The 22,149-nt window shown below is 29.7% G+C and overlaps 1 protein-coding gene across 3 annotated transcripts in view; it reads left to right on the forward strand.

Moving 5' to 3' along the window:
• LOC113556291 (cadherin-23-like) overlaps positions 1–17,125 on the forward strand; it is a 36,885-nt gene extending 19,760 nt beyond the window's left edge. The window contains exons 2-29 of one of the 3 annotated variants that reach the window (XM_026961157.1): positions 8,565–8,796; positions 8,873–9,021; positions 9,099–9,317; positions 9,629–9,793; positions 9,913–10,042; positions 10,142–10,317; positions 10,393–10,732; positions 10,846–11,101; positions 11,170–11,444; positions 11,504–11,838; positions 11,957–12,271; positions 12,344–12,617; positions 12,700–12,864; positions 12,929–13,177; positions 13,241–13,329; positions 13,399–13,556; positions 13,628–13,812; positions 13,944–14,167; positions 14,240–14,428; positions 14,494–14,626; positions 14,708–14,868; positions 14,937–15,176; positions 15,266–15,591; positions 15,664–15,862; positions 15,937–16,138; positions 16,223–16,364; positions 16,697–16,795; positions 16,867–16,957. In XM_026961157.1, the coding sequence (XP_026816958.1) occupies positions 8,646–8,796; positions 8,873–9,021; positions 9,099–9,317; positions 9,629–9,793; positions 9,913–10,042; positions 10,142–10,317; positions 10,393–10,732; positions 10,846–11,101; positions 11,170–11,444; positions 11,504–11,838; positions 11,957–12,271; positions 12,344–12,617; positions 12,700–12,864; positions 12,929–13,177; positions 13,241–13,329; positions 13,399–13,556; positions 13,628–13,812; positions 13,944–14,167; positions 14,240–14,428; positions 14,494–14,626; positions 14,708–14,868; positions 14,937–15,176; positions 15,266–15,591; positions 15,664–15,862; positions 15,937–16,138; positions 16,223–16,364; positions 16,697–16,795; positions 16,867–16,957 (5,637 nt within the window). In that variant the 5' untranslated portion in view covers positions 8,565–8,645. Of the gene's footprint in view, positions 1–8,564; positions 8,797–8,872; positions 9,022–9,098; positions 9,318–9,628; positions 9,794–9,912; positions 10,043–10,141; positions 10,318–10,392; positions 10,733–10,845; positions 11,102–11,169; positions 11,445–11,503; positions 11,839–11,956; positions 12,272–12,343; positions 12,618–12,699; positions 12,865–12,928; positions 13,178–13,240; positions 13,330–13,398; positions 13,557–13,627; positions 13,813–13,943; positions 14,168–14,239; positions 14,429–14,493; positions 14,627–14,707; positions 14,869–14,936; positions 15,177–15,265; positions 15,592–15,663; positions 15,863–15,936; positions 16,139–16,222; positions 16,365–16,696; positions 16,796–16,841 lie in introns of those variants that run through there. The other 2 variants (XM_026961165.1, XM_026961149.1) reach the window with 2 other exon arrangements.
• The last annotated feature ends 5,024 nt before the right edge of the window (positions 17,126–22,149 follow it).

The following is a 22,149-nucleotide window of genomic DNA, read 5'->3' on the forward strand; positions in this document are numbered from 1 at the left end:
AGTTAATTAGTATACGGGAATGTGGGGGGGGGCAGAGCCTACGTATTATATATTTCTCAATTTAGGCGTATACCCAAAAAAATATTTACGACTACACTACTGCAATACGCTTATCATATAATAATACGTATTTCGTTGTTCTATGATTATATATAATACATATTATATTATAATTCTATATATAGTAAACAGGCAAAACGATTTTCCACAAGACATAAGCGATGATGCAGAGCAAGGAAAACTGTAAAGTACTAAATCACAAGGCATTATACTCTCTTACATCGTCGCGGTGCAGCAGTTGTGTCGCCAACCGGTCATCAGACTCGATGAACCAAAACTTTGTTTTTCATGCGCTGCACGGAAATTGGAAATCCCAGTGCATATTAATTATCAAGCTTGTATATTATCGAGGAAACAAAAAAATAATTTAAAAAAACTGTTTTCTTCACATCGTGTATTGCTGCGAGTATAATAAATAATATACTCGCATGTACTCTGCAGCTGTACGAATAATGAGTTTAAATACTTACGAATACTTTCGCCATACAAACTACGTGTTTCTAACTCGACACTGCGCGATGAGTATTTTCACATATTTTTTTTTTAGTTTTGCCTTCATAAGGCATCCAATGGACAGCACAATAACGTGCACCTTAAATCGGGGTTAAGTCTTGCCGCCGATTGACGGCTCCGCATAACCGCCAACAATATAATAATAATCATAATAACCTCGGCTTCGAAGCGTGTGCGAGAATCGCGTGGCGTGACTGTCCATCTAAAAATGTACATATATATATTAAACTATAATATAAAGGAACGGAAGAAAAAAATTATAATATAATAAAATTATATAAAGAGACAGCGTGTTCCGCTTTAGCGTAGGAGGAAGAGCGACGACACGGACTGCTACGGCAATAACACCGATAGCAATTGCAATGACGACAGCAACAACAGTAATTATCGTAAGCCCCGAGGCGTGCACGCACGTTATATTATGACACACTGACTGCTTCGGCGTTATACCTGTACCTACCCACCTATATGGGTAATACTTACCGATGCGGACGACGGACAAGCGTGACTTGGGACTGATGAGCGTCCCGTGTTATTTAGTATATATCGCTCTCGTAAAATATCGTAACTTTATAAACACTGAATAAATCCGATAAATAGATTAATATGCTCAAAGTTAGGTGGTTTGAAGTTTTAAGGTGTTCGTCCTAAAAGTTATTACGGCAGTGAGGCGTTAGTAACAACAGGTACAAAGTTCATCACTGCATCGATAGTCGATAACGAGCTTATTACATATGATAGATGAAACTATTGAAACTATATCTCTTATTATTATCTATTACATATGTGACTAGGTCATAACTTTTTAAGACCCCAGGGTCAAACAAGAAGTATTATAAAACCCGAAGACCGTTCAACTTTGAAAAACTATATCTCCCTGAAAAATTAACGAAAAATAATAATTTTAACATTTAGTACATTTTAAATATAGCCATAGGTTGCCATTTGAATATCAAAAGTTGAGTGTGATTTTACTATTAAATAAAAGATTAAAAAAAATAAATATTTCATAAAGTTTATGAAAAACATGAAACAAAATATTTTGAAAAAAATAGTCAATACTTAACGAAATAATAAGTGTTTAATGATAAAATAATCACCCTCAACTCTTTATATGTCTAACTCTTCGCGCCACCAAATAAAGATATTAGGATGACAGTTTCAGAATAAAAATTATCGTCTTATCGAATCTTTGTCTTAAATTAATATTAAGCTATACATAAAAATTTAATAATAATTGTCTGCCCGGCCAAGTTTACAGGATTTAGCCAGTCTGAAATCTTGTGTGCTGTATACTGCTGTGGAATGTAGAATGTGTCTGCTTTTATCCAGGCCTGGTGTTACACGCTAAAAGCTGGTTATTTTTATTTACACGTCTGATATCGATGAGCTTACGAAGTGGACTTAATTTACACGGAGAAGTAAATCCCGTGGCGATCAGGCCGATCTTTCTACTTAATTATCTTCTCGTCATAATATATAGGTACTCTTTGCCGCTCAATATTTTGCATTATATGTATGCAATATTGCACCTCTATGTTTATGCAGTCATAAATACAAGTAATACCCTAATCCAATCATAGGCATAAATATGATTAAAAATCTGAGAAGGGGTGCTATAAATATTAATAAATACCTATTAATATCATTTATTATACTTAAAAGATAACTTAGAACAACGACACTGTGTGTGGAGAACTTAATATTATAATATGATTAAGGATAGTATAGTATGATAATAATTATAATTTTATATTATCTGGTGGATGTGTGATGTTGTATCTTATGAAATTAAAGAGTCGATATCTCTGAAAAGAGAAAGAATCTAAACAGACTATATACAGAATATGAAAAAAATCAGAGATACGAATAACACTTGGCAACCCCGGCGATGGTCTATAGACTTATAGTTACTATTATCAGTATTTTTTCTGGACATTAAATCGTGCATAATGTCTAATAGTTGACATTTGTATATCATCTGCAATAGCAATGCGATGCGATGTATAATAATAAAATCGTAATATAAATTAAATGTAAGCCAATTCGTAAAAAAAACAACAAATATTTTTTATATCGGAACGATCACAATATTGTATACTTTCTCAATATCTCCCACTTACCTCCTCGCGATAGGTACTTACCTCATAAACGCGCATGCACAGATGATCAAAGTGTTATATATTATATATATGTATATATAATATTCTGTATTATATATTGCTCAAACAGATACACGGCCGCGGTGTATTGTTTGGTTAATTGGATAAGCCAATAAGTGAAAACCGATATAGTCATGAGACAATAATACTGTAAATAATAAGTAATAACAGACTCTTGACGTAGGCTATTATACAGGTGTATATACAATATATGTATAGTATATGACAATGACAAATGTGTTGCAATCTAATCATTATATTGTACCTAATAATTTGTACCTGAATGTCGTAAACGATACCTATGCAGTTGAGTTAGGTATATATATTTGCACTTGATGTCCAAGAGTTAAAAAATAAGCCGACGGGATATCCTTATAGTTTGTTGATTTATATGTTAACTTTGACCTATATGGTTGTATACATTTATAATAATTATTATATTAACGATGTTGTATCACTAAATATAATATATTATTTTACGCTAATATTGTTAGTAATGGATCTTAAACGATTTTTTTTTTCATACAAATTTATCACGATTTTTATAATCAATGATTTATGTAAAAATTACAATTGAAACAAAAGATTGTGGTTTGATTTAAAAATTGAAATCGATGAGATTCAGTTTAAAAATGAGAAAAAAATGAAAAGATAGTTTTTTAGTAGGTATATTTATAATTTTTTATTTCGTTATTATCGCTTATTATTCGACTGCAGTCTTCACTTAGATGACTGTTACAAATTACAGTTTAATATAGTACTTATATCTCCTACCATTTGGCCTTATAAGTTATAGCATAACCAATTCTTCATTATTTTTATCCACGTTGTCTGACCAATCAATGTTACTTTTCTATGGTCTAGTTGGAAATCTTGGAAATTTTATTAGTGATTAGTTTTATCACGTGCACTTTAAAAAAATTAGATCTAATCATTAATCAATAATTACAATTGCATTAAATCAAAATATGATCAAATAGTTTTCCTTAACGGATAATCTATATGAGTATTGGTAGTAACAAATAGGTATTTAAAATATAATAAACTGCAGGATGAATCGTAAATCAACAAGCAAATACTCAACCTCGTACTTATAAATAGTTTTATTTTTTATTCTATTTAAGGAGTTTCCTATGACGATATAAACTTATTTTTTTAAATAAGAAACAATTTTTTTTCTGTAAAACATGTGATTTTTTTTTAGTGGTTGATGTATCTAAATCATTATTTGAAAGAGTGTGGTTCGTAGTTATGAAAATGTATTCATTAAGGATAATAGTCTTTAATATACTAATTTCGCATACATATAAAATAGATATAATTTTTACTTTAGTACTTACGTATTATACTCGAGCAATTCTTATACATTTTTAAATTAACATAATAATATACAAAGTATTAATTAAAATACTCATTAGGTACTTGTTATAATTTTCGAACTATCGTAGTCTCATGATGGTTATCAAATCTATTATTATGAACCCATATAGAAACTATTAGAAACGGTTGATAATCATAATTTACATTTGCTCATCTAGTTATCTCTACGGTGGTTGTTAGCAATGCCAATAGTAGCTATATAATATTCAATGTAGGTACACAGATTTATAAAACAACATATGCCAATAGAGAAATGTTTACAAAACATTAATAGTGATAACAATTTTGTTAGCTGATAATAGTGTTACTAAATAACTGATTGTTAAGTTGATGTTTACAAAATTTGGGTGTTATTTTCAAAAAAGTACCAACTGAGCGATTGTAAACTTGGCCTGTGTTTTTTTAAGGTAAAAATGATTGACTTATTAAGTCGGCACGAATAAAAATAAACGTTTATTTTTCTTATAATATTTTTGAGAAACATTTAGAATTACCCAGAGGACACTACGATAAGGCGATTCTCATTATCCTCCAAAAATTATTTTCATTTTCATGTTCATATATTATTATTCATGGTTTAAAGTTCGTTATACAAATATACAATTTTGTGAAAATGTAGATACAATATTTCGATGTTGGATTTAATTTGACTATTCAGTGCAAAAAATATAAGTCAAATGTATTTATGTAAAATTGTAGTCTAATAATGTAATGTTATAATATAAATCTATTTTTTAAGTAAAAATCCACCATGTATTCGACGTATTCACTCACCAATATTTCCTTATTTTTTTTATATTTTGTAAGTGTCAAAATTATTGGGCCAAACTTACAACACACCTATTTTATTATTTAAACCTTCCTGATCGAGTTAACAACAAAAAAGATAACCACAGGCCCAGTTAACATTTGCCCTACATGAAGTTATGGGGGCTTACTGTTCAGTACATATCATTATTTCATTATATCCTATTTTTGTTTATAGATTTTATTATGAAGTGTTGTTTTGTTTTATTGTTATTAGAAAATGTCGCTAGCTTAAAACTTATATAGCACATCATCAGATTATAATCATCGATCTTACGGATTCGACATCATATAAAACATTATTGCATTTTTAGAACGTTAACATTGATCACTTTTAAGGGCGTAACTGGAAATTAATTTCAAAAATGGTTTCAAGTTAAAATATTGTGTTCTAATTGTATTATAATATTATATTAAATAGGTTATTTTAAAACCATAAAATATAATAAAAGAAAATTTTGAGTGGGGGTTGACCCCCCCCCCTTCCGCCATGGGTACGGTCTTGATCGTTTTATTATTTTTCATAATAAATTCACGAGTTAATGATATACTTAGCGGTATTATAATAAATTTAACCAATATTTTTATTTAAATCCTGCCTGGATATTGTTTATTAAGCAATGTGCCAGTTTAAATTTTAAATTATACACTTACTTGAAACATTAAATGAAAACTGTAGAATTAGTTGAATTATTAAAAATAAATTATTTTATTCGAGTGCAATGCATTTTGGTATATACAATTAAAATTATGTCCAATTAGGTATGTCTTAAAAATATAATTAACGGTAACTATATGTATATGATATATTTTTTAATATATTAAATTAAATAATATTGTTCTTATTTATTTTTATCTAACATAATTTTTTTTAGTAATAAATGTAGGTCAAAATATTTATGAAATATTTTATGTCTTAACCATTATTTTAATTGTTGCCTAAGGGGTAAAATGAATAGGTATCATCGATTTGCCACGGAAACGTGTATTATTTTCTTATTTATTAAATCTAATAAGAAGATATTGTTTTTATTATATCCTTGCGTCGTGTTCGTGATGCACGGCGCCTAGATACATCTATGGTTACATAGTTCATAGTTTGCAGATTGCCTTAGTTTTCTATAATCTTACGACACAATATGCCCCTACCCAAGTACTACAATAGCGAGAAAAAAATAATATCGGAATAAAACAAATATCGATTATATATGTTCATGTGACTTACGCAAGATTGATCAATTGAATGTTTAGGTTTATGTGAAAAATTATCAGATGAAAGTAAGTACTAACATTATATAAAAATATGACGAAGACTTATACAGAGAACATTTTATCATCCAAAATTGTATAATGATACATTATCTAGAATAATTAAAGAGTGTAAAAAATCATTTAAACAATGACCTATGTATTCAAATCACAAAATCGAATGTACCGACCTACAACCTATAAAGATTCGCATACAGATGGACAATTTTATAATTTTCTTAGTGATATTTTATGCATTCTTACATTATTTTTATTTGTGAGAATGGATTTCGAATATTTTTAAAGTATAAAATTGTATTATGTAGTAGATTTGAGCTAACCGTTCACTCTTTTACAAAAATATTTTTTTTTTTCAGAACAAGCAAATAAAAATAAATTAATGTTGTTTTTCATGTTTATTTTATTTTATTATATTGTAATCATGGTCATTTTTATACTCAATTAATAACGCAACACAACCATAAAATTCTATAAGAAAGTTATATCGATCAAAATAATTCAAACGAGTTTATGAACATATTTTTTTTATTAAGTTTGAATATTTTCAAATATTGTTTTATGTAAGAATCAATTTTGTCTATTGTATGTTAATCATACTGTTAATATATTGGCACGTTTATTATTAAAAATATTAACAGATACAATTATCTTATTTCATATAGTTTTATTTTATATTTACATTTAGTTCGTCATCATTATATTTTAATACCTTCGTAAATTCTCTCCAACCATGACAATAATTTTAAATTAATGTAATGTATATGCTACAGAAAGTAACTGGAACAAAATAAATTAATATGTCATACTTTCCATCAAATTTAGGCAATATATACAACTGGATTACTATTATATACATATATGTATATAAATATAACATATTTGTATTAAAGCTTACCTTCCAACTATAGTAAAAATAATTAGCAACTTATAAATTAGGTTCTAATCAGTAACTCATATTTAAAATAGTATCCCTGAATATTATTTTATCTACGTTAAAATATAAATACAGTAATTAAAATATAGTTAATAGTAGTTATGGTCTTAAAATCTAACCTTTTAAATAACAATTTTTATTATAATTTCAAACATATGATGGATTTCAGATACGAGTTTTAGATTTGTTTATTTGAAACTATAAAAGCATTAGTATTAATCAATCATACCAATATTGTATAATTTTCAATGAAATTTTCAAAGTCCGTGAATACTTGAGAATGTAAAATATATATATTTATACAATAATTTATAAGCCTTGCATATTATTTCTGTGTATAAATTCGAAGTGTTATAAATTTTGACATGCAGTTTAGTCAATACTTTCTCCGTACATAACGGCCATTCATTCTTTCTGATGTAAAACACATTCTTCAGAACTGTTGACTGTCAAGAACATTATTTATCATAACAATATTCTCAACAAAACCCGCGTTTTCCCACACAAAGCCATTTGTCGTCTATTTTTTGTTTGTTTTTTATAATCGTTATTTTGAGTGTGTTTTCTTTGTAATTGTAAACCTACTCTTTTAAACATTAATATATAACTCAAATACTAAATAGTTGAGTTAAGCCCTGTCAGTGACAAAGCAGAATCGTAAATCAGCTGATCAAAATAGAACGTATCAACACCTGTTTCTCTAATAATTATTGGTGGATAAATAATATTTGGATATAAAAAAAAAATTGTAGTTATTTTACCGTCTCATTAATTAGATGAAAATATGGACTTTTATCCGTGATTTTTATCCTTCTCTGATCAAAGCAACTTGAAAGCAGATGTTTCATAGAGTTATCAAATCCCGCGTACTATATAGAGATTTTGTTTATCTTTGTGGCTGCTGTATACAGCTGTATAACATTATTATATATTAATTTTTTCCACAGTCATCGTGATTTGTCAGCATTCATGTTGAGAATCATTCAACCGTTTCAGGCATCTCGTTGTTAACCTATATTTTAATACATTATCATTCATTTACACCATCTAGAGTCCATCACATTCTCGTCCATATTATTTGTTTACCGATTTACCAGGCCTTATTACTAGCGGCCCCGATTCTTTCTTCGTGTATACGTTAACTGTTTATGATAAAATAACGACTATATAATACGTGGATATTCGGTGACAATAATTCACGTGAATGCCATTTTTTTTTCAACATAATAGACAACCATACAGGTTTGAAACTAATAAAATAATGAACCGTAGAAATCAATTCTATAGAATATTCGTTTATGTCTAAACGCCATCCTCTAGAGATAGCTCCTTCGGCTTGCGGGAAGTCTTTATAACATATGAAAATAACGTTATTGTACTTTGTGTATTTCTTGTAATGTATTACGTTTAGTCAATTTTAAGATTTACGTGTTTTTCAGTTATGAAATCTGACAATGTTGAATCGTTATAATATGCCAAGTTAAAACCCGGCAAATAATGTCATCGACCGAGGACGAAATATGGTTGTTTATCAGAATGGTTGGAAAATATATTGGTTGTCAGTAGTAATATTAGTTCAATTTTCTGCAGCTAATAAGCCCCCACAATTTGTTACCGACTGGCAAACCGAAATTATTGTTCGACTGAAAGAGGGTCCCGAGACTCCTATTGGTGAGTAAATTTTACCACGAACTTATGAATAAGTAAAAAAAAATAACATATCTATAACTGTTACCTTTATTTTCAGGAAGTCTCATTTATCGGGTTCGTGGTATTGATCCCGATGCCGATAAATTAATATTTGGTGTACGAGAACCAGGTGATAAAGTTATTAGAGTTGAAAATTTTGGCAGAAGTGAAGCTAACATTTATTTGAAAATTGAATTAGATCGTGAAGTAATTTATATTTGTATATAAAAATTTAAAATATTTATTTAGTTCAATTAAATTCATATTACGAGTTTATTTTATAGACCAAAGATGAATATTCACTAGTGTTGACATTGACTGATGGTCACTTGGGAGATGGAAATTTTATTACTCAGAGTTTTTTATTAATTGTGGATGACATAAATGACAATGCGCCTATATTCAAGCCATATCAAAATACAATATTTGTACCAGAGGACAGTCCACCCACGGTGATTGCAACGGTTGAGGCCACCGATGCAGATGAAGGCCCATATGGACAGGTAACATAGCAACAAATTAGGGTTTCACGGTCTGTTGATCATCACCCTCGTTCAAGTTCGTTTACACTATATAGTGTATGTATAGTTAATATATATATTATAGTACCTATATACTATTTAAATTATATATATTGTTCATTAGACCATATTTTTACAATATGGTAAACAATGTATGACTCAATGAAATTTTCTATTTGGGGTGCCCAATTAAAATTTATAGTCCGTAATATAAACTATTCCTACGCCATATATCAATACTTAAAACTGTTTTTAAAATAGTATAATTAAATATATATTTATTACCCACGTAGGTGGTTTACCATTTACAAGACTCGGATTCAATAGAAAGTAGATTATTTTCTATATCTACAATTAATGGCCAAGGCGTAATACGCCTTGTGGGAAGTTTGGATTATGAAAAAACTTCACTGCATCAATTGAAAATATTGGCTGTTGATCGTGCAACCATTGAGAAGGTTCGTGTATTTATGACAACCAAAACTTTAATAATAAAATTTAAAACTATTAATCATTATTTTATTAATACGATTTTTTACTTAATTTAACTAATGAATCAATATTTCTAATGTAATAGAGAAAAACAGGTACAGCTGCCATATTTGTGAAAGTACAAGATGTCGAAGATCAACCTCCTGAGTTTATTGTTGTAACACCAGTGGCAAGAGTAAGCGAAGATGCACCACCAGGGACATCAATAATTCAAGGTTTTTTTTATATCATTTATATATATGTATAATATTTTAAATTATTTGGTTTATAAACAATGTTTATGTATTTATTTAAATGAATGATTTGATAATTAGTGAAAGCAATTGATGGAGATCGTGGTATAGATAACCGCATTGTATACTCAATCACACGTGGGGGCAATGGAATGTTACAAGTTGAACCAAATTCTGGTATTGTCTACACAACAAATATTTTGGATCGGGAGGATCCGCTTATTATTAAAACTGGTGCCATTATTATTGAGATTATGGTAGGTAAAATAGTGAGATAACTATGTATTTACTAGGTATTTAAATTTTATTTTATTTTCTATGATATATTTTAGGCCACTGAAGAATCGAAAAATGTGTTTCCTAATCCTTCAACAAAAACTGAAGTAACCGTAATCGTTACGGATGTAAATGATGAAACACCGACATTTCGTAGTCCTCAATACATTGCTGAAGTTAACGAAAATTCCCAACAAAATACTCCTGTGAACTTTATTGGAGACTCAATACCCCAAGTTTATGATTACGATCAAGGTAAAAATGGAACTTTTCGTTTACGAATTCAACAAGGACGAATTGGATACTTTGATATTACACCTTCCGAAGGTATAAATGAAGCATCATTTCTGATTCGTGTGAATAGGACAGCTGATTTAGACTATGAACTAGTTAAAGGTATAATGATTTGATTATAAATAAGATATAGGTTTTAAACCTTCAAATATGCCTAGATTGACCATAATATAATATACTTGAATGATAATTTTTATTGAAACTATTTTTTTTAGTTATTAACTTTACAATCGTTGCCATTGAAACAATAGCTAAAAATCCAAAATATAGTGTTGTTCCCGTTTCTGTTTACATTCGAGATGTTAACGACAACTACCCGGAGTTTTCACGTCCTACTTATGAAGTTTTTGTTTCTGAAAATTCTGTATCTGGTAAAATTATTGGGAAAGTTGAAGCCACTGATAAAGATTCTGGTGTCTTTGGAACAAACGGTATACGATATACAAGTATAAGAGGAAGTTGCGCTGATTTGTAAGTAATAATTACTAACTATGCCCTTAATTAGATTAAATAATGTAAAATAAATTTATTTATTATAGTCTTAAGTTAAATGCAGAATCTGGAGAAATTGTAATAAAATCGGACAAACCTGTATTTGATCGAGAACAAATATCCAAACATTTTTTAACAATCGAAGCACGAGATGATTTAGGTTTAGGAAATAGGAATTCTGTTCAGTTAATTATTAACGTGGAAGATGTTAATGATAACTCACCACGATTTCTTTCATCAAAGTATGAAACACGACTTAAAGAAAATCATCTGCTCTTTGAATCACCAGTCACTGTGGAAGCCAGAGATCTAGATTTAAATGGTATGTTTGTGTAATACAAATCTATAACTGTGTTATTATTATTGTTTTTAAATGTTTAGGCACAAAAAATTCAGAAATATCATATCGTATATTGCATTCCGACTATCCAGTTGAATGTTTTTCAATTGACTCCATTACGGGTGTTTTAAAACCGATAAGGCCAGTAGACTTTGAAAAGCTACAAAATCGGAAAAGTACTAACAGCATTAATGGAAATCTGAGACCAATAAATTTGGTGATCCAAGCGCAAGATCACGGGTTGCCATCACTATCCGATGAAACTCATGTAATTATATACGTAGAAGATGTTAACGACTTTGGACCAAAATTCGAAAGCAACAGTTATGAAACAACTATTTCTGAAGATTTAGTGGGTGGTAGCACTGTTTTAGAGGTAAGATAACATTAAAAAAGTATCATATTCGTTAATTATGCATATGTATTCCATTATTCTAAGATATTTTTAATTAGTGTGTTTTATTATTATTTATATTCGACATCAAATTGTATAGGTAAATGCTTGGGATGAAGATGGATCTGCTCCTAACAATATTGTAGTGTATAGACTTAGTAGTGGAGCAGAAGATAAATTTGTGATCGATGCATATTCAGGAGTGATAAAAGTCGCACATGGGGCATCTTTGGACCCAGATAAAACTCAACCAAAGACATATGCATACTACTTAGAAGTTGTGGCAATAGATGGAGGGATTGGTGATCAGCAACTCAGTTGTATTGTAAATGTGACGATTAAAATTCAAGATGTAAATAATAAACCTCCATTTTTCAAAGAAATGGAACCGATTCACGTGAATGAAAACGAATTGGTTGGTAACTGATTATATTAAACTACCATAAATTATTCTAAAATTATACTTCATTATTTTTATATTAATTAGGTTGGTAGCGTAATTACGAAAATTGAAGCAGAAGATCCGGATGCAAAACCGGTGTTGAGATATAAAATTGATGTGAACGCTTCAGAAGCTAGAAACGAAGATGGAGTGATCATTAGACCCACAGATTATGATTGGCCATCGGCATTTGCTTTAAATCCTGTAGATGGTTATCTAAGAGTAGGTAAATTACTGGACAGAGAAAAAGTTGAAACTATCCGGTTGGCACTCGTAGTCGAAGACATTGCTGCAGTTAATGGCAAACAAATAGTTCAAAGTAAGTAAAACGCAACATCTATTCGTAACTGATTTTTAATTAACTCGATTAAATATATAATTTATATTTTTAATTATAATAGCTATTTTAATTGTCCATGTCGATGACGAAAATGATAATGACCCAGTGTTCCGTCAAAAGTTCTATAAAAGAACTGTGATGGAAAACAGTCAACCTGGTGTACCTATCATTACCGTGATGGCAGATGATGCTGATAAAAACAGAACAATCCATTATTCGATAGAAGGTTTATTAAATTAATTTTTTTTTTTTAATAAAACAGTACATTTTAACACCAATTGTTGTTTTAGATTCGTCAATGGATGCTACAGATTTAATTAGATTAGATCCCGAGTCTGGGGAAATTGTCGTGGCTGGTCGTATCGACCACGAGCAAGTACATTGGATAAATGTTAGTGTCCGAGCATTAGATAGCGGAGTTCCAGCTCGGTCTTCGTTTGCAGACGTTATTTTACGCGTAATTGACGAAAACGACAATAACCCATATTTTATTGAAGATACACCCACCAACATAACAATTCCAGAAAACACACCAATCGGTATGTATGATTATTCTTTTTTTACTATAACTAAAACTTATTATGACGTTTACATTGTTATAGGGTCATCAATAGCTATAATTACAGCAATGGACGCAGATTCTGGTGACTTTGGTAAAATTACATACTTATTGGATCGTCTATCATCGCAGGTAAGTCGAAATTACTGAAATTTTTAATGATGGTTAATATTCAAACACATTAACAATAATTATTTTTAGGGGAAATTCACAATTGATACAAATAACGGAGTATTGAAAGTAGCTGATACGTTGGATAGAGAACAGACGAGTACCTATAATTTAATTGTTGAAGCATGGGATAATTATCAGTTCGGATACATTTCCGGCGAAAGTCGGAACGCCTTCAAACAAATTATGTGAGTACTAATTTTGCGTCACACTGCATATTTTATACAAACAATCGTTTAAATTACATTTATTTAAACAGGGTGATGGTATCCGATATAAACGACAACGCTCCGCTGTTTGACCATTTACCTTCCGAATGTGTCATTGTCACAGAGTTTCATACTGTTGGCGATATGATTTTATTAATAAAAGCTACAGACGCAGACGATCCAGCCACAGTTAATGGCCGAATAATGTTTTCTATCGAGGATGGGAATGAAAGAGGTCGGTATAAATTATTATTTTTAGCAAAGAGTATTACGTAATAAGTATTAATAACTAACAAACATACAATCATCATATGTTTATATTTTGAGAAATTATGAAATTTGATTAATATACTTATTTTTTTTTAGAGTTATTTGGTTTACATAACGTTGATTTTTGGTCGGGTCGTTTGTATACAACTTCGTCGTTGAAAAACCTCTACGGAAATTACAGTCTTCTCATTCGTGCACAGGATGGTGGCGAACCTCAAAAGTCAAGTTTAACTACTGTAAACATTTGTGTCACAGACGTCAATGATAATGCTCCTCGTTTCGTATCCCCTCCATACAATGTAACCGTTAGGTTGCTTCAAGTAAGAATTTAGAGTATAATCTTATTTATAAAGTAAATTAATATTTTAAAAAATACGTAATTTTAAACGTAGAATATGACAATTGGAAGCCCAGTAATTACAGTGAAAGCTATTGATGATGATGTCGGCCAAAATGCAGAAGTAAGGTATCGTTTCAAACAAGATTTAATGGGTGATTGGAAGACATTTTTGGTAGATGAGATTACTGGATTAATCACATTAAAAAAATCATTGAACAAAGAAATCCAAAAAATCTATCAGGTACTTGCCGTTTATGTCTTACCATGTTTAATACTCTGCTTCAATTATTCATTAAATATTCATAGATTCGAATAGAAGCTTATGATCTTGGTATACCAACACCTCTATCGTCTGATTTAGAACTCACAATTCATGTGCGCAGTACTAATGATTTCCAACCTAGATTTTTAATTAACGAGATCACCGTTAATTTTACTGGTAGTTTTATTTTTCATGAAAAAATTAATAATTACGTAAAAAAGAAAAAAAATCTAATGAATATATTTATTAAAATTGTAGAACACCGCGAACCAGGATCTGAATATTGGCAGCTTATTGATACAGTTGATCGAGAGGAGTTAAATGATTTAGAAAAAACACCACCTCCAGTTTGTTACTATGTAATTTCTGGAAACGATGATAACCGATTTATTGTTGAACCACTTAACCATAGAATTTCTGTAAGAAAATATATAAAAAAATATATGTGTGGAATAATTTAAATTATTTATCATAATATGATCTACAGGTTGCTTATGAACTCGATCGTGAAGTTAAAGAAACTTATGAATTGCTTGTGAAAGCCAGTGAAGATTGTTTGCATTCTCCACCGCCGAGTCACGGTATTATTCAAGATGATGATAGTTTACTTAAAGTTTTAGTTTTTGTTAATGATATAAATGACCATGCACCGGGATTTGTGAAAAGAGTATTTACTGGTGGCGTAACTACAGAAGCAAATTTTGGTGCAGAGTTTATGCAAATAAAAGTAAGAATAATAATACAATATATTTGCCTATAAAAAATAATTATGATTATTTTAACTTGATATCTTATATTTACAATATTCATTTTTAGGCAATCGATGCGGATAAAGGAAACAATGCTGAATTATCATATTACATAGTTCCCGATTCTTTGGAAGTATCACTAGCAGAAGGATTGGATAGTATACAATATCCCCCATTTTTGGTGGACATCGCTACGGGAGTGATATATTTAAATTTTGATCCTCAAAAGGGAATGAAAGGTTACTTTGATTTCCAAGTAGTTGTTAATGATACCGGTGGTTTATACGATACGGCACGAGTACTTATTTATTTATTGCGTGAAGACCAAAGAGTCAGATTTGTTGTACGACAGAATCCATCACAGCTACGGGAGAAAGTTGAAATATTTAGAGAGTAGGTTTAAAGTTTTTATTTGCTACACATTATTGAAAATAAACCAATAATTATTGTATTGTTTAATTATAGAATTTTAGGAAACGTCACTGGGGCTATAGTAAACGTTGACGAGTACAAAGTTCACGAAACCCACGACGGTAGAGTAGATAAAACAAGATCAGACATGTACCTACATTTTGTCGATCATAACGATAATTCCATCATGGAAGTTCCACATGTATTGCGGATTATAGATGAAAACATCGAACATCTAGATTCTTTATTTAAAGTAATTTATTTTTAATAAATGTATCTGATTATAAGATTATATTATTATAATATTAAATAACGTTTTGTCATTAGGAGTTCAACGTACTCGATACACAAGCAGCTGAGCCGGAACCATTGCGTCGAGCTTCAATGAAAGACGACAATGTGATTTGGATGTGGTTGGTTGGCACCACTTTTTTCTTGGGGTTACTATTAATAGTTGTTGTATCTATATGCTTGTCGCAACGTTCAAACTATCGTAGACAACTCAAAGCAGCCACTATAAATGCATTTGGTAAACTTTTAATTTTAATATAGTATTAGAAATAAAATATTAAAATCCATTATTATAACTTATCATTTTGTCTATGTTATATAGATCCTAGAACACCCGATCATATTAATTCAGCTGTAATCGGTGGACGCGTACCGAATACGAACATGCACAGTGTGGCAGGATCAAATCCTATGTGGATGCAAGCGTATGAAAACGAATGGTATAAAGACAGAGAAACTCTAAGGTAAAATGACAACTCTTCTGTTTACTATTCAAGTATATTGTGATTGACCAAACTGCTGAGTGTAATATCGTTGTATCAACTTACATGTTATACCTACAATATGTTTATATTTTAGTCCTGAAAATAATATCAAGGGTATTTGTAGATATTAATTAAACAATCGAATAGATGGTTTATGTAATTTTGTCTGGTCTTAGAGCGTGACAAAATATTTGATTAAACTGATAAATTAAGTTTTTTTTTTAATTAGCCTTTATAGTAAAAAAAAATGTGCACATATGTTTAAATCAGAAAATATTGGAAGTATTTATTTAACTTATTTTGTTTTACAGTCAAACATCGGAACGTGACTCTTTGGACGACAATACCACTACCAGTACGACGTCACCTCAGCCAATAGAGCGGTCAACAGCTACATTATTTATCAAAAGGTTGGTACAATAGACGAAAAAACACATTTTTATTATACTTAAATAGATTTTGAATTGATTTTCGGTTGCAGTAATGAGTGTAACATACACACAGATAGTACTGACGACTGCTACGAACGGACAAGAATTGTAGTGAAGAATCTTGAAACTACAGAGTTATGACATTAAAATATGATGAGGTAACTGCGGTTAGGGACCAGCCAAGTTCCCCACGCTCAATACACGGTGACTTAGCCGGAAAATATACCAACAACGATTAGCGATATTTATATTATTTTTATTTTTACATCATATACCTATAATATATAAAATATATATTTAATGTTTTAAGGCTGACTCCTTTATATTAAATTATATAGAATAGGAAAACTGAAATATTGTTGAAAGATAACACTATATTCAAGCTTAAGATAATGTAGGATCGACAAAATTGTTTATTCTCTTAAGATAACTTGTGGTTTAAATTCAATTCTATGATACTGTTTGTTAGCCATTAGATAATTTGATTCCAGACAAATCACACTATAGTACCAATTTTTTAATTACCAATTATCTTTTTTCATTGTTTTTATTATTAAGGGGATTGTAAATGATCAGTTATATGATCAGATCAAAATACACCAATTTCTCCAACTGATATGAATTGTTCATTATGGCTAATTGAGATCAATCAAGGCCACTTTATCAAACTTTGTTCCCCAACAATTTCATAAATTTTAAATGTTATTAGTTGGAAACTTAAATCAAAAATCTAAGAATGTGGCCTGATTGATTTAATGGAACTAAACTCTAAAGTAAACTTATTAAAATATTCAAATCAGTTTTCAGAAATATTATCACACCATTAGGTTCATTGGTAGGAATGGTAGGATTGACAAATAGTGCATACAGATGAGTAATATATATATTATTCATGTGCAAGATGTCGTTGTGATAATTTGTACATGTACATTCGGGAGCGCTCCACTATTTCTTTTATACTACAACAGTCACACACACTAATGATCTCTTATTACACACATATTTGCAAGACCCACTTACATGCATTTAGAAAAATTATTATATTAAACTCCTTAAAAATTGTCTGTTTGCAATCTGCAAACGGTTCATTTTTAAGGAGTTCAATATAGGCAATACAAAATGTATTTAGTTACTCTATATTGTTCTCTTTAATTTAATTTACTTCATTTTATCTTACTAGCTTGATTTAATCAATAAAACTACGACGTTTTATAATAAAATAAAACAAATTTTTTCATCAAACATTACTAATGGTGCAACAAGTAATTTTTAACTATTAAGTCGTAACTGGTTTCTATTCACTCGTACTCGTGATTTTACTATAAAAATAGTTCTTATAACTATCCTTTTTTATTTACATGCAACGCAAATGACAAGTGTCAAGTGCTAATGATAAATATTCCGCATTATATATTCATAAGTTCCACAGGTTAAGTTAGGTTAGGTTCCAATGTGTGTTTCAATCTAACTTCCATATTCATCGTCTCCCGAGAAAATGTTTTTTCACTGAATACATGAATATGAATGGTATTTATTTTCATCTAACATACAGTTGGGTTTATCGAATAAGACTTCTGAAATAACTACTATGGTATTGGAATAAAATAATGTTCATTTGCAATTCCCTTAAATTACGTTAATTGAATGCTGTAAATTAATTTTAACTTACGAATAATTTTACATCTTTATGAAACTCACTATACTGTTGATTTGGTAAACACTTAACAGTAGGTAATCCCAAATGTAATTGATATAAATTAATTGATAATATTATAGAAAATAGAAATGTCCATGTTTAAATTTAATAGTTAATAATTTTTACTGTGACAAACTATTTGAAGCCATAAGCACAATAGTATCCTAATCATTCTTAAGCACGTTTGTCATAAATCGTATACTATTACTATAGTTACTAGTATCTAGAATAATATTATATTGTATTTATTGAATATATCCATATTATTATCACTATTATATGGTTAGTACTACTAGGCCATATTCACGAGAGAAAATTGTATTAAAGTATTAGGGGAGAGAGGGAGTTAATAACAACATAAAATATATCCATACGGTTAAAAAAATTTCTCGTTTTCTCGTTTGTTCGGGTAAGCATCATTAAAATTTATCATACTAAATATAATATTAAGAATTTCTTCAGCTTTTTGGTAGATATGTAAGTATTTATTCAAAATCTCGAAAATTTGAAAATTATTTTGTACTTGAAAATAATAAAAATTTATAAAATATTCAATTAAAATTCTTAAGGAATTTATAGTTACTTACCAATGGTGACTTTATACATGTGGATAACCAACAATTTAAACATTCCGGTGAGATTTCTTACATGGTTTAATTTATGTTTGAGTGAACCATAGGTTGGATTAGGTATTGGCTATTCATAAAAACATTACATTCGCAGAAAATGAAAGAAATGGTTTTGGGTCCCCGATTTCCGTCAATAGATATGTTTCTTTATCAAAATAGTAGCAGGTGTCCCATACATTAGTGGGAATCCATCAAATCTGTCGAGTTACGTCTGGTGCCTCTAAACTGTGCATTTACAAAACACCTATCTATTTTATATATTTAATATCTATTTATTTGTTATAAACCTTAATTATTTTAATTATATGTTTTAATGACTTAGCGTTTATACTGTATGTCTGTCTAATATAGTATAAGTATACATATTTTAGTATTTACAATTTTTTTTATTTAATATTACCTATGGTTATTAAAATTATTTATTATTTTTATTTTTTACTATTGTGCCTAGTACTTATATAATAAAATCATATTAATGCGCGTTTTTATCGCATGTATGTATATATTTTATAAATCAAAATTAAAAAGCCCTACAATATTATTATATGTTATATTTCGTTTTCAACCATGACATCTGTTTTTATTTTATATGATTAAAAAAATATTATAAACCGACTGTTATGGATGATCGACTAATCGACCATGTGTGTATGGTGGACGATTTAGCTTTATTTATCGTATTAACATAATGGAGACGAAGTGGCCGAGCGGGTTACGGCGTCCGGTTCTGATGCGTACCGTCGCCGGTTTGAATCCCGGCCACGGGCGTCATCTCTCTCTAGGCAAGCAACTGTTTAGGAGGCGAGGTAACCACCCCCGAACGAGCATGACAGAAACCTACGGGCGCCTAACTAAAAATTCTGCCAAATAGACATCAGGACTAGGCTTTCGGACTTACTGCCGGACATAGCACCATACGAAAAAATAAATAAATATTAACATAATATTAAACTTATTATTAATTTGTATTGTATACAACCGAAACGCAACCATTCAAATCGTCTACCTTTACATGTATAATAGAATACTAGTCAATAGATACTGCAGTGGACCGTGATAATTATACGAGGGCATTGAGCTCTGGCATGAGGTCACATGTTTATCATGTAATTGTATCTGTGCTGTATGAGTGAGAGGTGAATTACAATTATTTCATTTGTAAAGAATATATTATTAAAATTTGTGTTTAATGCTCATTTTGGGTATCCGGTGATAATATCATTAAAACATTTACAACCTCGTATATAATAAAAAAAATTTATAACATGTCCTGACTGACTGATTTATCATCGTCTAACCGGAAAGTTTTTTTGAAACTTAGCATTTTAAACGTCTATTTTATAGTTTATCGAAACCACTTAAATGACTATTAAAAATATGTGTTGTTTTCATTTAAATGAGTGTAAGGCAAAGAGTAAATCTACTGACATTATTTAATTTTTTTCTAACATGTTTATTGACTTTTAGGTTTTGGTTCCTGTACGTCTATATCAATTTATATTTGTGTACTTTCATAGACCATAAAAATAATTTATTAATTTACTTAAAATTTCAGAGGGATGCTACATTGTTACAAATCTCCCCTGGCAACACCACTGATTTTAATATATTTGTGTATTTTGTTCATAAATGAATAATTAATAATTAGGATTTTTACTGGATCCGTTGCAATGTTGCTCTTGAGTATTGACGAACAAAATAATGTACAAATAGTAGGTATAAAATAGGTATAATTAAAAAAAAATACAAATTATAGGGTAACGAAAAATAACTAAATTAACGTTAAACGATACGATATTAATATAATAATAAATATTATTCACGTCGTAACACGATATAAAGTAACAACAACAACATTAAGAACACGTCATAGCTCATAAGCATGGTGATCTGTAAGTTCCTATAGTTTTGAGTTCCGAAGTTGTGACTTGAGTGACATATAAAACGGATGTGTAACAGACAACAGTAACAGATAGTAATAGTAACAACTAATAATAAACAATACGATTCTGAAATGAGTGAAACGCAACTAGGCGTCTACACAAGTCGCAAGTACTCAATACTGATATTAAATTGTTATTATTATTATTATTATTACTATAAAATATCTTATTAACCGAATAAGAATAACCACAAATACCGATAATGATGAATATAATAATATACATAATATGTATTAGTATTTAATTATATAATATTATAAAATTAATATATAATAATAATACTTAAAATACACTCTTTTATATTTGTATATACTATATATGACTAGTCTATATACATATAATGAATACCAAGCGCTGTCATTATATTGTACCGTGATAATATGATGTATTATGTATACGTGACTTACTGACTTCTAAAAGAAGTCGGATGATCAGTAATAATTAAAAATAGTTTTATAAATACAATTTAATACTTGTATTATTATTTATTTTAAAATACCCAAGTACAATATATAATAACATTTGTGTTAGTAACAATAACAACGGTTTCCCTACAGCGTCCAGACGCAGCGGCTAGCGTCAACTACTAGTTTGGACATAGGTAAGCGTCTAGACGCGGCGTCATCACGCCGTACTCTTTGACGCTGCAGGGAAACCGTACCTTTGAAGCTTATGATTTTGAGATATTATAATTAATTAATTAGATGTTATAAAATTAACTTCGAATGAATTGACCATCTGGAAAAATTAAATTTTAAATAAATATAATTTGTAGGTACTTCTACGCTCTTATGTGAAATCAAATTTAAGACTTCCCATAGTTAACATAATTATTATATCTCTTACACATAACGTCATAAATAATTATTTTAAACTTTATCATTAATAAACTATAAAAATTAAATTATGAGGTTACGATTAATAGTTACACTAGCAATTGACGCGGCTACGGCGGTTGTAGGCTGAACTCAAGTCCGCGGTGAGCCGTTCAGGGTATTTGGGGTGTCGATGTTATGAAATAAGCAGAACACGTGATATGGTTACGAACTTCACTAACGCAATTTA

The sequence above is a fragment of the Rhopalosiphum maidis genome, chromosome 4, assembly GCF_003676215.2.
Source record: "Rhopalosiphum maidis isolate BTI-1 chromosome 4, ASM367621v3, whole genome shotgun sequence".
Classification (NCBI taxonomy): Eukaryota; Metazoa; Arthropoda; class Insecta; order Hemiptera; family Aphididae; genus Rhopalosiphum; species Rhopalosiphum maidis.